Consider the following 15,017-nt stretch of genomic DNA (forward strand, 5'->3'; position numbering starts at 1 on the left):
CATGTCAGATGTGGGAACTGGGCAAAAAATGGTTGTATATACTACAGGTGTTGGCATCAACCATGAAATCAAAGCATGGTGCACACAATATCTCTGCTGACCCACCTGCTGTTCACACACAAATCTAGCTACTCACCATCCTTGCTCTGCATTCACCACCTTTTCTTGCACCATGCACACATCCAACATGAAGCAGGCTGTCAGCTCAGAGCAAGAGCTGAAGGAAACAGAAGCATATCCAATGCGTATGCACAGCTGTATACCTTCAAGGCAGGTCATCCAGTTCATTGAGGGCTCTATTCCACACTGTGGACCAGTTTAAGCTTTGGCTAGAAGCAAGGCAAACCTGACAAGTGATGAACACACAAGGTGGCTCTTACTGTACCAATTACCTTCTAGTGTACTCTGCTCCATTCCCACATGGCCAAAGTTCCAACAATCCCCTTTCCTCCACAAGCTCCTCACATGCAACATCCACAAGCCACTTCCAAACAATGCTCCTATGACTGTCTTTAATATTTGTTGATAACAAACAATTTCAAAGGAGCAGTACTTCAGCCTGATTCTCTACTCCATGTACAAAGACCATGACAGGAGTGGATACAGCGACATTCCTTCCCTCAACATGTCGCCATGCAGAGAGGATGTAGACAGTTAAATGGAAAAAAGAAACTAGATGTAGGGTCATTCACCTCCTCTTTCAAGACCATCACACCTAACACACCCAAAGCATGAGCAATTGGGAAATCATCCAGCCCGGCCAGCAACCCAAAGTGTAAGGTGGCAGTCAAAGCAAATTCATCGTTGGAAGCACACAGAAATAAGAAAACCATAAGCTGAAGACTCTTCTTCTGGGCCTGTTTTAGAAGTTAAGGCTTCCAAGAAACTACCAGACATCCTCCTTAATCTTATGCTTCCTTTTACCTCATACACAACATCTTGTCTACAGCTGATTTGGACCGTATCAAAGGAAGGAAGAATTTCCTGTTCTACAACACTCTCATTTCCCAGCGTAACAACACAGACCAGAAATGGAAACCATGAACCACGTCCATCCAGGAAGTACAGGCCTCAAGACATGAAAACCACAGTGCAGGAAATGTACATAATAGGCATACAGGATACCAGAGATGGATAAATGAGGATTCACACTGCCATTAGATGCCATTTGAGCTCTAAGAGCTGTTCCACAAACAACTTTGATGAACAATTCATTTGAGGCTACTATTGCTTCCTCTAACAACGGGGAAATGAGGATTGCAGTGTAAACAGCACAGAGCTTTGCACCAGCTCTGAAATCAAACCCTTACCCTTCTCAAAACCACACTCACTACTTCTTACATTCAACATCAGCCTCTCACCTTCTTCTCCCAACATTCACAGACTTCACTTGCATCATCAACTGCAACAGCACTGGGCACTAACTTGATCACGAACAACACTTCATTCAGCACTGCTTTATAGAAACCAAAGAATATTAAATTATTCCTACTGACAGCTTTCATCATTCAACACAGGTATGGAAACATCTCCACCATAGCGCATTTATAACTGATATTCCACTCTTGAAAGGGCTATCAGCTACACTGTGATCCTTCTTTAGCATTCGAAAAGAAACAAGGCAATAATGTTCAATCTACCGAAGTGATCAACAGCACTGACGCTGTAGAGACATCACTCTTGCAACGGCCCAAACATTATGAAACCAAACATTCAAGTGACAAAACCCCAACACTGCAGATGCCACAGCAAGTGTTAACACAGATACACCCAGCTCTATTCCTATGAGGTCATCAGGACTCTGAGAGAAGGCTGAGAAACAGCAAAACACATCCCCTGCTTTCCTCACAAGCCATTCACACACAGCACCCCCAAAAAGAATAGGTAAACACTACTGGCTGAAGAGATCGCCAATGATTGTGATTACAGGCAAAAACATACGTCAAAAGACTATTTGGTCATTCGATTGATCAAGTGTATTGATCAAAGACACTGCTACCAAAGGGAAATACAAGTGGACACAGATCTTGAAAGAATAACAAGTTACTCGACAGCCAGGGAACAAAGCAATCGCTACACATATTCGGGATGGATGGCAGCATCAAAAGTCAGTGCAATCTGGGGAGGTCAGAACTAAAGGTGTGTTTAATCTAGTAATAGAAAGAGAAGACCTTGTACAGCCAACATCCCCATTGGAAAAGGAAGCCTGGAGAGGGGACAAGAAACACGAAAGTAGGGAATGTCAAAGAAGCGAACGGGGACAAAGGGAGGCAGTGTGGAGGCGGCGCGGTGGCAGCACTCACCGTGAGGGCGTCGGGCTCGGCGGCGCGGTGCGCGGCAGCGTCTTCCCCGCGCGGCGGCGCGGCCTCGTCGGGCGGCGGCCGGGCCGGGAGCGTGTCGCAGCAGCTGCCGCCCGCGCAGCGCGGCTGGCTCTTGCGCGAGTCGGCGGTGAGCGACACGTCGTGCGAGTAGGAGCGCAGGAAGGCGCGGACGCCGTCGATGCCCACGAAGTGCGAGGCCGGCACGCCGCGCCACGCGCCGCCGGCCGAAGGCGCCGCGGGCGGCCGCGAAAGCCGCCGGCGCCGCAGGCGCAGCGCCAGCAGCAGCAGCAGCGAGGCCACCAAGAGGCACGACACGGCCGCCACGGCCAGCACCAGCCAGCGCGTCAGGCCGAGCGCGGGCTCGGCCGGCGCCGCCGCGCTGCCCAGCTCCGACAGCAGCTCGGCCACGCTCTCGGCCAGCACCACCGTCAGCGTGGCCGTGGCCGACAGCGCCGGCCGGCCCCGGTCCTTCACCACCACCACCAGGCTGTGCCGGGCCGCGTCGCGGGCCAGCGGCGAGCGCGCCGTGCGCACCTCGCCGCTGTGCAGCCCCACGCGGAACAGCCCCGGCTCCGTCGCCTTGGCCAGCTCGTACGACAGCCACGCGTTCTGCCCCGCGTCCGCGTCCACCGCCACCACCTTGGCCACCAGCGCGCCGGGCTCCGCCGACCGCGGCGCCAGCTCCACGCCCGCCCAGCTCCACGCGCCCGCACCCGAGCCCGAGCCCGCACCCGCGCCCGGCATCGCCGCCGCCGGCGGGTACAGCACCTGCGGCGCGTTGTCGTTCTCGTCCGCGATCAGCAGCCGCACCGACACGTTGCTGCTCAGCGGCGGCGAGCCGCCGTCCTCCGCCCGCACCCACAGCTCCACCTCGCGCACCTCCTCGTAGTCGAACGAGCGCAGCGCGTACAGCGCGCCCGTCTCCGCCTGCACCGACACGTACGACGACAGCGGCGCGCCCCGCACACGCCCCTCCCGCAGCCCGTAGCGCACGCGCGCGTTCTGACCCCAGTCCGCGTCCCACGCGCGCACCGTCAGCACCAGCGCGCCCTCCGCGTTGTTCTCCGCCACACGGGCGCTGTAGCGCGCCTCCGCGAACACCGGCGCGTTGTCGTTCACGTCCAGCACCCGCAGCGCCAGCACCGCGCCGCTCCGCAGCGCCGGCGACCCGCCGTCTGCCGCCCGCACCGTCACGTTGTACTCCGACGCCCGCTCGCGGTCCAGCTCCCGCGCCGTCACCACGCTGTAGTAGTCGTCCAGCGCCCGCTCCAGACGGAACGGCACGCTCTCGCCCAGGCTGCACCGCACCTCCCCGTTCGCGCCCGAGTCGCGGTCCTGCACGTGCAACAGCGCCACCACCGTCCCCGGCGCCGCGTCCTCCGAGATCTCGCTCAGCGCCGAACGCACCCAAATCTCGGGCGCGTTGTCGTTCACGTCCGTCACCGAGATCGACACCTTCGCCGTGTCGAAAAGTTCCCCACCATCGCGAGCCTGTACTTCCAGTTCGTACGACTCTTCTTCTTCGAAGTCCAGGTTCCTCACCAGCCTGATGGCTCCAGTGTCAGGCACCAGGTGAAAGATTTCAGATGAAAGTTCTGTGGTTTTCTTCAAAGAATATTTCACGTCTCCATTGGTTCCTTCGTCGGGGTCGGTGGCTGTGACGCTGAGCAGCGTGGAGCCCACGGGCACGTCCTCGGCCACTCGCACCGTGTACACCGCCTGGCTGAACGCGGGCGCGTTGTCGTTGGCGTCCAGCACAGCCACGCGGATGCGCGCCGTGCCCGTCCGCGACGGATCGCCGCCGTCGCTCGCCCTCAGCAGCAGCTCGTGAAACGCCGCCTCCTCCCGGTCCAGCGCCTTCGCCAGCACCAGCTCGGGACGCTTCTCGCCGTCGCCTCCCGCCTGCACCGACAGCGAGAAGTGCTCGTCGCCGCTCAGCGCGTAGCTCTGCAGGGAATTCGCACCCACGTCCGGGTCGTGAGCCGCAGATAGAAGAAACCTGGAACCTACAACTGTCATCTCGCTCATTCTCAGAACCATTTCTTCCTCTCTGAAGCTGGGTGCGTTGTCATTAATGTCCGTGATTTCGACTTCGATTGCATAAACCTTCATCTCGCCCTCCACGATCAGCTCGCAGCGCAGCACGCATTTCTCCTGCAAACGGCACAGCTGCTCCCTGTCGATCCTCTCGGCCGTCACCAAGTGGCCGCTGCTCGCATGCAGAGCGAAATACTGCGTCCTGCCTTGGGACACCACGCGGGCGCCGCGCCCGCCCAGCGCCGCCGGCTCCAGCGCCAGCTCCTCGGCCACGTCGCCCACGAACGAGCCCTTGGGCAGCTCCTCGGGCACCGAGTAGCGCAGCTGCCCCCACGCCGCCTCCCACGCCGCCAACAACACGCACCACAGCAGCGCCCGCTGCCTCCGGCACCACCGCCCTTCTCTCGCCGCGCACATCTCCCGCACGGACCCGCCGCCACCTCACGATCGCTGCTTCTGCGTCGCTCCGACTTCTGATTCCTCTTCTCTCTTTCCTTCCTCTGCGGCTCCGGCTCGGCGTCCGCTGCCGACCGCTCCCGCCGCCCCTTCGCCTCGCTGCAGCACCGCTCCGCACCAAGGGGCCGCTCGCAGCCGCCCGGACGCCGACACAGCCAGCGAGCGAGCGAGCGAGCCGGGCCGCAGCGGGCGGGGCTGCCTGCAGCGCTCCGCTCCTTCCTCTCCTCCGCGGTGAACAGCGGCGCCCGCAGCCGACGCCCGGCACTGCACGCACGCCTCCACCGAGCAACGCCGCTGCCTCTGCCGCCGCAACCGCCGACACCGCACAACCGCCGCGCTCTCAATTCCTTAATATTGCTGGCATTTCGATGCCTGCAGTCATTCTCTTCTTGCTGATCGCTGTGTAGTCCTTTCTGTTATTCATGTTGCTCATGTTCTGTCAGACAGCAGGGCTCCTCTCTGCATCTTTCTTTCTGCTGTTTTGGATGTGTTGTCCTCTTGCATTGCATCTCTATGTTCATGACTCTCATCTCATTATTGCTTAAGGACCCTCTCCACCAATTCCATAATGTTCCCCGCTTTTCTTTTCTTCCACTCATTCTCGTCTCCATTGCGATGCCATACTGTTCTGTTGAAGGTGCTCCTTACACAGGGCTGGCAGAGAGTTCCTCTACAGTCCCTTACTTCTTACTCAGAGCAAGGAGAATCTTCGTGGTTTCTTCCATCTCCTTACACTTCTGAGTCTTAACCCGTTTCTGCACAAGGACAATCTCACTGGGGACATCCACAGATTGTTCTTCAGTCGCACTCCAATGTAACGTTCCAAAGTTTTCCACACGCCCTTAATAATCTGAGCATTGCATACATTCATCTCTTCAGTTGTTTGCATGTCACCTGCCTTTAGAAAAACACCACACCTTCTCCATCTCACACGGGAAAGGGATTTCATGAGCCATGGTCACTGCAGAGTGCAACAAAAAGCGGAGTTCCCAATCCAAACGATTCCTCCCTGCCATGGTGCAGGAGCCAGCAGCTCCCCTCAGCCCTCCCCATCAGTCTGTAATGTTCTCGAGTAGCCAGCGTGCCACAGGAAGATCAGAGGTGATGGCCATCTTCAATGCTTGGTTACATTACGTTGTCTTCAGCTTCTTTGAACAAGTGTAGAAGAGCATTGCTGTGTCCTCCAAAAACTTTTCATTTCTAATTCTAACTCGGAAGAGTTCTGAGAACGATGAGTTTTGTTCTGTTCTGTTTTGTCTTGTTTTCAGTACCAGCATCTCCACCATGAACCCCACTGATTCTTCTTGCAATCATTCCACAACTCACTGCTACGTTCAGTTGTGCTTTCTGTTCTTCTTCCCATGCCTGCAGCCTAAAATGAGCCCTTCCCATGTGTCCATAACACACCGTGAAGGGAACGTCCCCTGCACATTAACCAGTGCAGAATGAAGACAAGTTCCCAATCCACGTACTTCCTCCTTGTCGGGTGAGATGAGGAGCCAGGCATTGCCCTGAGCCCTCTGAGGTGGCAGGCCCTGTGCCTCCAGTCCTTCAAGAAATGAGAACAACCCACAAGAGGTGGCCACAAGCACTGCAGACAAGTCCGTTCCACTTCTCCACACACCAAGCATGCCACGGGGCTTCCAGAGGTCATCCATGTCTGTAATGTTTGATGAGCTTTTGCAAGAATGGGTAGAAGAGCATGGCTGTGTTCTGCAAAACTCCTTCCTGCAAACCAGTAGCTCAGTCATGTCAAATACTTCTGATTCTAATCACAAAGAAACAGCAGGCCCATAGGAGGGGTGCAATTAGTGTGCAGTTTCATTGACACAACTTTGCCTTTAAATGAGAATTCGGAAGTCATTGAAAATTCAAGCAGCATCTTCATGTATCATGCTTTTACACCCAGTGGATTGGTTGAAGGCTTGTACAAAGAACTTTGTCATTTATGATCAGCACAGCACTGAAAAAAAGGTGTTCAGTGAAATAAGCACTAATTTTGACACAGTACAACAAACACAAACACAGTGCAGGCAAATCCACTGCTGACCCACCAAACTTCTACTCCAAGGGCAGCCTTCATACTCCTGTACTGCCTGTGATCTCTAGGTCTGTGTTGCAAGAATAATCACCTCCAGCCTTTGAAAGCTAGGACATGTACAAGGGAGCATCTATCCTAAAGTGACAGAGAAATATTTTCTGCCATTCCTTGTCTGGGCAGGCTGCACCCACCTGATCCCTGTTTGCACACTTGCAGACATGGAACAGCTGACAACTCCAGCCTTCGTTTCGTTTCTAAGGAATTTCTAAGAAAAGTATCTACCTGTGCATTGGAAGGGAACACCAAGGCACTGGGTTTGAAGGAAACCAAAGCCATCAGAGACATGCATGCAGGCGCACACGCAGGTGTAATATGGCAGCACTATGGCCGCTGTGGTCCTACGTGTTTGCAGGGAACATCTTCCCCCACAACACTCTCCTGCTCTTCTTTGGCTTCAGCATCACAGAAGTCAGTGCCTACAGCTGCATTCCATCTCCTGCCCTTCTCAGGCCTGCTCTACATACGCCGTGTTTGCCTGATACTCCATATGGCGGAAACAACGCTGCCTCTGAGGGCAAAGAAACCAGGATCGTAGCAGAAACAGTTGCAGGCATTGGCACCAGATGTGAATGGAAATCCAGACAAGAAGGTTTGCTTTCAGGAGGCCAGACAGAGCTTCCTTACCCCAACAACTTTGCAAACTCTCCGCCAAGCTCTCACGCACTGCACTCCAAACTCTCTCACATTTCCAGCACCACGGACAGCAGCCACATTCCTGCACTTCTGTCGGACAATTCTGCAGCATTTCATTCACTGCCATCGTTTGGAAGCACAAATACACCCAAGCCTCAGCCTTGACCGCTTCACACAATCACAGCACGGAAACAACTCCCTCATTTCTGCAATTCTGATGGACCTGACAATCTTCTAAGGTTGAGCAGAGAGATAAAAAAGGAACACAGCAGAGTTTCCCACACATCTCCCCCATTCCACACCCGCTCTGACTCTCCCAAAGCACCCAGCTGAGTGGCTGACGTGAACAAGGCACGTGTACATATCACATATCACTAAATAAAAACAAACAAACAAACAAACAATAAAAAACCGTCTTTTTGCTGCTCTTTCGAATTGAAGATATTTACATGAATATAAGGATATAAGGCCAGGAAATTCTGTCATCAGTAGAGCAGCACATAGAAACATTCAAAGAGAAATGAGGCTGAGAAACTCCTCGAAAAGGAATAATGCTCGTCCCTGTTGGTGCTAAAAATTCATCTCACAACTTCTGGAATCCAACCAGTTTTTAAGCTGCAGGTAAGGCCCTAAACCCTTCCCCTACACTACACAGCAGAGGATTGCATTTTAGGCCACTTCTCAGAAAGATTCCAACTCTCCTGTTCCTCTCCTATGAATTTGAAAGGTGAAAAGGACTTAACAGAGGAACTTCTTCAAATGATGTCAGGAAACCACAGAACCACAGAATCATACAATTGCTCAGGTTCAGAAAGGCCTTCAAGATCACCAAGCTCAAGTTCAACCTTACCTACCAACTCTCACTACACAAACAATGAGGGATTCAGCCTCAGTTTCATCACACAAAACATTCTGTCTTTATCAGCTTGTTGAGACTTGCCCAAGGAAAATCAAGAGTTTCTGCAGTACAGCTTTGTCATATCCAAAAGCACATGCTCTGCCCAGAACATGGGAAACAGGAAACACAGCAACCCTGCAAAGAAGGCCTATAACCAGAAGCAGAGCTATGAAGAAACTCCACATCACCATGTCACATCTAGATACACCAGAGACTTCACACAACATTTATAAGCCATGAGAAATATTCATCAACATCCAAGAGACAGACAGAAATTCTGGAGGATTACCATTATGATACAAGATAATGAAACTGCAGAAAAAAACCAAAAAGGTGCATTGCATACATACTACAGGTCTTGACACCAAGTGTGACATCACACCACTGTCCACACAACAGCACTGCCGACCCACCTGCTGTCCACATTCAAATCCAGCCACTCACCATCCAGGCTCTGCATTCCTTGCTCTGCAGTTACAACATTTTCGTGCACCACAAATACCTCCAACACGAAGCGCTCCGTCAGCTCCCAGCAAAAGCACGGCATTCACTGACAGTTGAAGGAAACCGAGGGGCATCCTGACAGCTGTAAACCTTCAAGTCAGGTCATACAGACTGTTGAGGCCTCTCTTCCACACTGTGCACTGGTATAAACTTTGACAAGAAACAACTTAAACTGACCAGTGGAGCTGTTACGTACCACTATGCTGATCTGATTCTTCAAATTCATCAAACGCGATTCAACATGAAGTGAGAGTGAAGATCCACAAGCTGGCTCTTATCATACAAATTACCTTCTAGCATAGTCTGCTCCGTTCCTCCGAAGTCAGCATTCAAATAATGCCCTCTCCTCCACAAGTTCTTCACATGGAACAGCCTCAAGCCATTCCCAAATAATGCTCCAGTGATTGTCTTCAGTGTTTGCTGATAACAGCTTCAAAGGCCCAGTAGTTCAGCCTGTTTCTCTACTACATGTACAAAGAGCATGACAGGGGTGCATCCAAGGACATTCTCACCCTCAAAATATCGTCATGCAGAGAGGATGAGAAGAGTTTAAATGGAAAACAGAAACTAGATATATTGTCATTCACCTCCTGTTTCAAGTCCATCACACCCAACACACCCAGCACATGTGCTATTGGGAAGTTATTCAAACCTGCCAGCAACGCAAACAGTAAGGAGGAAGTCAAAGCCAATGCATGGTTGGAAGCACACAGAAATAAAGAAACCACAAGTTGAAGTCTCTCCTTATGGGCCAATTTTGGAAGTTGATTCTTCTCAGAATCTACAAGACGTGCTCTTAAATCTTCTGCTTTCTATTGCCTTGTTAACACAATCCTGTCCACAGCTGACCAAGATCTCGTGAAAGGAAGAAGGAATTTCCTGTAATACAACAACACTCTCATTTCCCAGTGTAACAGCATTGGCGAGAAACAGAAATCGTGAACCACGACCATTCAGGAAGTACAGGGCTGAGAACATGAAAATCACAGTGAAGTGCGATCACAGTACATCCTGTATCATAGGGATACAGGAAATTAGAGGTGGATAAATGAGCTTTCACATTGCCATCATATCTCATTCTAGCTGTAAAGAACTGTTCCACACACAACTTTGATGAACAACTCATTTCCAGGCAGCCATTGTTGCCTCTGATGACAGACAAAGGAGGAATGTACTGGAAACAGCACAGAGCTTTGCACCAGCTATGAAACCAAAATGAAACCTTCTCAAAACCACACTGAATACTTACTTCTTATGTTCGACATCAGCCTCTCACCTTCTTCTCTCAACATTCACAAACGTCAGCTGCATCATCAACCATTTCAGCATTTGGCAATAAGTTGACCATGAACAACACTTCATTCAGCACTGCTTTACAGATACCGAAGAATGTAAAACTATTCCTACTGACATGTACAGAAACATCTTCACAACGGGGCATTTATTAATGATATTCTAGTCTTGCAAGAGTAATTAACTACACCGAGATCCGCCTTTAGCACTGGAAAGGAAACAAGGCAATAATGTTCCATCTACCAAAGTGATAAACAGCACAGTCACTGTAGAGACATCGCTCCTTGATCTCTCCAAACACTATGGAACTGGACACTGGAGTGATACAACTCTAACACGGCAGATGCCATAGAAACTGTTAGCAGAGATACACCCAGATCTACTGATATCAGGTCATCAGGACATTGATAAAAGGCTGAGAAAGTGCAAAACACATCCCCCGTTTTCCTCACAAGCCATTCACACACGCTATCTCACATCAGTTCGCAAAGACAACACGCTTTAAACACTCTGTTTGATTGTGGTAACAGGCAAAGAGGTATCGACAAAGAACCGTTTCCCCATTTGTACTCATCAAGCACATTGACCAAACCCACCACTTGAAATGAAAAGGGCATTCCGAAACAGAATTCCCAATTAAAAATAAAGCCATTCTACAGGCAGAGAACGAAACAACCTCTGGACGCATAGGGGATGGCAGGATCAAAAGCCTGGGCAAGCTGGGGAGGTCAGGAGTAAAAGTGTGTTGAGTTTAGGGACGTGAGGAGGAGACCTTGCACTGCCAAGAGCCGCGCCACTAAAGGAAGCCTCGAGAGGGGAGACGAAACACGAAAGTGGGGAAAGTCAAATCGTGAAAGTGAGGGGAATGGGGAGGGAGGGACTGGGGAGCCGCCGGGGGCCACCTCTAACCAACCGTTTTAAGAACCGAGGGCCGACAGGGTCATCCAACAAGGGAGAGGAAAAGGAAAACGCGACAGGGTAAAGAGGCAACGGACCGAGAGAGAGGCGAGAGGGAAGGGAGGCAGTGTGGAGGCGGCGCGGTGGCAGCACTCACCGTGAGGGCGTCGGGCTCGGCGGCGCGGTGCGCGGCAGCGTCTTCCCCGCGCGGCGGCGCGGCCTCGTCGGGCGGCGGCCGGGCCGGGAGCGTGTCGCAGCAGCTGCCGCCCGCGCAGCGCGGCTGGCTCTTGCGCGAGTCGGCGGTGAGCGACACGTCGTGCGAGTAGGAGCGCAGGAAGGCGCGGACGCCGTCGATGCCCACGAAGTGCGAGGCCGGCACGCCGCGCCACGCGCCGCCGGCCGAAGGCGCCGCGGGCGGCCGCGAAAGCCGCCGGCGCCGCAGGCGCAGCGCCAGCAGCAGCAGCAGCGAGGCCACCAAGAGGCACGACACGGCCGCCACGGCCAGCACCAGCCAGCGCGTCAGGCCGAGCGCGGGCTCGGCCGGCGCCGCCGCGCTGCCCAGCTCCGACAGCAGCTCGGCCACGCTCTCGGCCAGCACCACCGTCAGCGTGGCCGTGGCCGACAGCGCCGGCCGGCCCCGGTCCTTCACCACCACCACCAGGCTGTGCCGGGCCGCGTCGCGGGCCAGCGGCGAGCGCGCCGTGCGCACCTCGCCGCTGTGCAGCCCCACGCGGAACAGCCCCGGCTCCGTCGCCTTGGCCAGCTCGTACGACAGCCACGCGTTCTGCCCCGCGTCCGCGTCCACCGCCACCACCTTGGCCACCAGCGCGCCGGGCTCCGCCGACCGCGGCGCCAGCTCCACGCCCGCCCAGCTCCACGCGCCCGCACCCGAGCCCGCACCCGCACCCGGCATCGCCGCCGCCGGCGGGTACAGCACCTGCGGCGCGTTGTCGTTCTCGTCCGCGATCAGCAGCCGCACCGACACGTTGCTGCTCAGCGGCGGCGAGCCGCCGTCCTCCGCCCGCACCCACAGCTCCACCTCGCGCACCTCCTCGTAGTCGAACGAGCGCAGCGCGTACAGCGCGCCCGTCTCCGCCTGCACCGACACGTACGACGACAGCGGCGCGCCCCGCACACGCCCCTCCCGCAGCCCGTAGCGCACGCGCGCGTTCTGACCCCAGTCCGCGTCCCACGCGCGCACCGTCAGCACCAGCGCGCCCTCCGCGTTGTTCTCCGCCACACGGGCGCTGTAGCGCGCCTCCGCGAACACCGGCGCGTTGTCGTTCACGTCCAGCACCCGCAGCGCCAGCACCGCGCCGCTCCGCAGCGCCGGCGACCCGCCGTCCGCCGCCCGCACCGTCACGTTGTACTCCGACGCCCGCTCGCGGTCCAGCTCCCGCGCCGTCACCACGCTGTAGTAGTCGTCCAGCGCCCGCTCCAGACGGAACGGCACGCTCTCGCCCAGGCTGCACCGCACCTCCCCGTTCGCGCCCGAGTCGCGGTCCTGCACGTGCAACAGCGCCACCACCGTCCCCGGCGCCGCGTCCTCCGAGATCTCGCTCAGCGCCGAACGCACCCAAATCTCGGGCGCGTTGTCGTTCACGTCCGTCACCGAGATCGACACCTTCGCCGTGTCGAAAAGATCTCCTCCGTCTCGTGCCTGTATTTCTAGTTCGTATGAATCTCCTTCCTCGAAGTCGAGGTTCCTCACTAGCCTGATCGCTCCCGTTTCTATTTCCAGATGGAAGAACTGCGTTGCTACATTTGTCACTTTTCCCATAGAGTACTTCACGTCTCCGTTGGTTCCTTCGTCGGGGTCGGTGGCGGTGACGCTGAGCAGCGTGGAGCCCACGGGCACGTCCTCGGCCACTCGCACCGTGTACACCGCCTGGCTGAACGCGGGCGCGTTGTCGTTGGCGTCCAGCACAGCCACGCGGATGCGCGCCGTGCCCGTCCGCGACGGATCGCCGCCGTCGCTCGCCCTCAGCAGCAGCTCGTGAAACGCCGCCTCCTCCCGGTCCAGCGCCTTCGCCAGCACCAGCTCGGGACGCTTCTCGCCGTCGCCTCCCGCCTGTACCGACAGCGAGAAGTGCTCGTCGCCGCTCAGCGCGTAGCTCTGCAGGGAATTCACACCCACGTCCGGGTCGTTGGCATCCGATAAAATAAAACGCGATCCTACAGATCTCATTTCGCTAATTCGCAGTTCCATTTGTGATTCTCTGAAGGTGGGCGTGTTGTCGTTAATGTCCGTGATTTCCACTTCGATTGCATAAACCTTCATCTCGCCCTCCACGATCAGCTCACAGCGCAGCACGCATTTCTCCTGCAAACGGCACAGCTGCTCCCTGTCGATCCTCTCGGCCGTCACCAAGTGGCCGCTGCTCGCATGCAGAGCGAAATACTGCGTCCTGCCTTGGGACACCACGCGGGCGCCGCGCCCGCCCAGCGCCGCCGGCTCCAGCGCCAGCTCCTCGGCCACGTCGCCCACGAACGAGCCCTTGGGCAGCTCCTCGGGCACCGAGTAGCGCAGCTGCCCCCACGCCGCCTCCCACGCCGCCAACAACACGCACCACAGCAGCGCCCGCTGCCTCCGGCACCACCGCCTTTCTCTCGCCGCGCACATCTCCCGCACGGACCCGCCGCCACCTCACGATCGCTGCTTCTGCGTCGCTCCGACTTCTGATTCCTTTTCTCTCTTTCCTTCCTCTGCGGCTCCGGCTCGGCGTCCGCTGCCGACCGCTCCCGCCGCCCCTCCGCCTCGCTGCAGCACCGCTCCGCACCAAGGGGCCGCTCGCAGCCGCCCGGACGCCGACACAGCCAGCGAGCGAGCGAGCGAGCCGGGCCGCAGCGGGCGGGGCTGCCTGCAGCGCTCCGCTCCTTCCTCTCCTCCGCGGTGAACAGCGGCGCCCGCAGCCGACGCCCGGCACTGCACGCACGGCTCCACCGAGCAACGCCGCTGCCTCTGCCGCCGCAACCGCCGATACCGAGCAACCGCCGCGCTCTCAATTCTTTAATATCGCTGGCATTTCGATGCCTGCAGTCATTCTCTTCTTGCAGGTCGCTATGTAGTCCTTTCTGTTCTTCATGTTGCTCATGTTCTGTCAGACAGCAGGGCTCCTCTCTGCATCTTTCTTTCTGCTGTTTTGGATGTGTTGTCCTCTTGCATTGCAGCTCTATGTCGTTCTCATGACTCTCATCTCATTATTGCTTAAGAACCCTCTCCACCAATTTCGTAATATTCCCCGCTTTTCTTTTCTTCCACTCATTCTCGTCTCCATTATGATGCCATACTGTTCTGTTGAAGTACTCCTTACACATGGCAGGCAGAGAGTTCCTCTACAGTCCCTTACTTCTTACTCAGAGCAAGGAGAATCTTCGTGGTTTATTCCATCTCCTTACACTTCTGAGTCTTAACCCGTTTCTGCACAAGGACAATCTCACTGGGGACATCCACAGATTGTTCTTCAGTCACACTCCAATGTAACGTTCCAAAGTTTTCCACACGCCCTTAATAATCTGAGCATTGCATACATTCATCTCTTCAGTTGTTTGCATGTCACCTGCCTTTAGAAAAACACCACGCCTTCTCCATCTCACACGGGAAAGGGATTTCATGAGCCATGGTCATTGCAGAGTGCAACAAAAAGCGGAGTTCCCAATCCAAACGATTCCTCCCTGCCATGGTGCAGGAGCCAGCAGCTGCCCTCAGCCCTCCCCATCAGTCTGTAACGTTCTCAAGTAGCCAGCGTGCCACAGGAAGATCAGAGGTGATGGCCATCTTCAATGCTTGGTTACATTACGTTGTCTTCAGCTTCTTTGAACAAGTGTAGAAGAGCATTGCTGTGTCCTCCAAAAACTTTTCATTTCTAATTCTAAC

General features: G+C 55.2%; 1 protein-coding gene across 26 annotated transcripts in view; it reads right to left on the reverse strand.

Moving 5' to 3' along the window:
- Window positions 1-15,017, reverse strand: part of LOC128081397 (protocadherin gamma-A4-like) — a 179,201-nt gene that overhangs the window by 62,065 nt on the left and 102,119 nt on the right. For 2 of the 26 annotated variants that reach the window (XM_052684573.1, XM_052684580.1), the window contains one exon: window positions 12,342-13,415. The exons of 21 other annotated variants lie outside the window; for them this stretch is intronic. In XM_052684573.1, the coding sequence (XP_052540533.1) occupies window positions 12,342-13,415 (1,074 nt within the window). Of the gene's footprint in view, window positions 1-4,327; window positions 4,428-12,341; window positions 13,779-15,017 lie in introns of those variants that run through there. 3 more of the 26 variants (XM_052684587.1, XM_052684578.1, XM_052684574.1) reach the window with 3 other exon arrangements.

Source organism: Tympanuchus pallidicinctus, unplaced genomic scaffold (assembly GCF_026119805.1).
Source record: "Tympanuchus pallidicinctus isolate F22 unplaced genomic scaffold, pur_lepc_1.0 scaffold21, whole genome shotgun sequence".
Classification (NCBI taxonomy): Eukaryota; Metazoa; Chordata; class Aves; order Galliformes; family Phasianidae; genus Tympanuchus; species Tympanuchus pallidicinctus.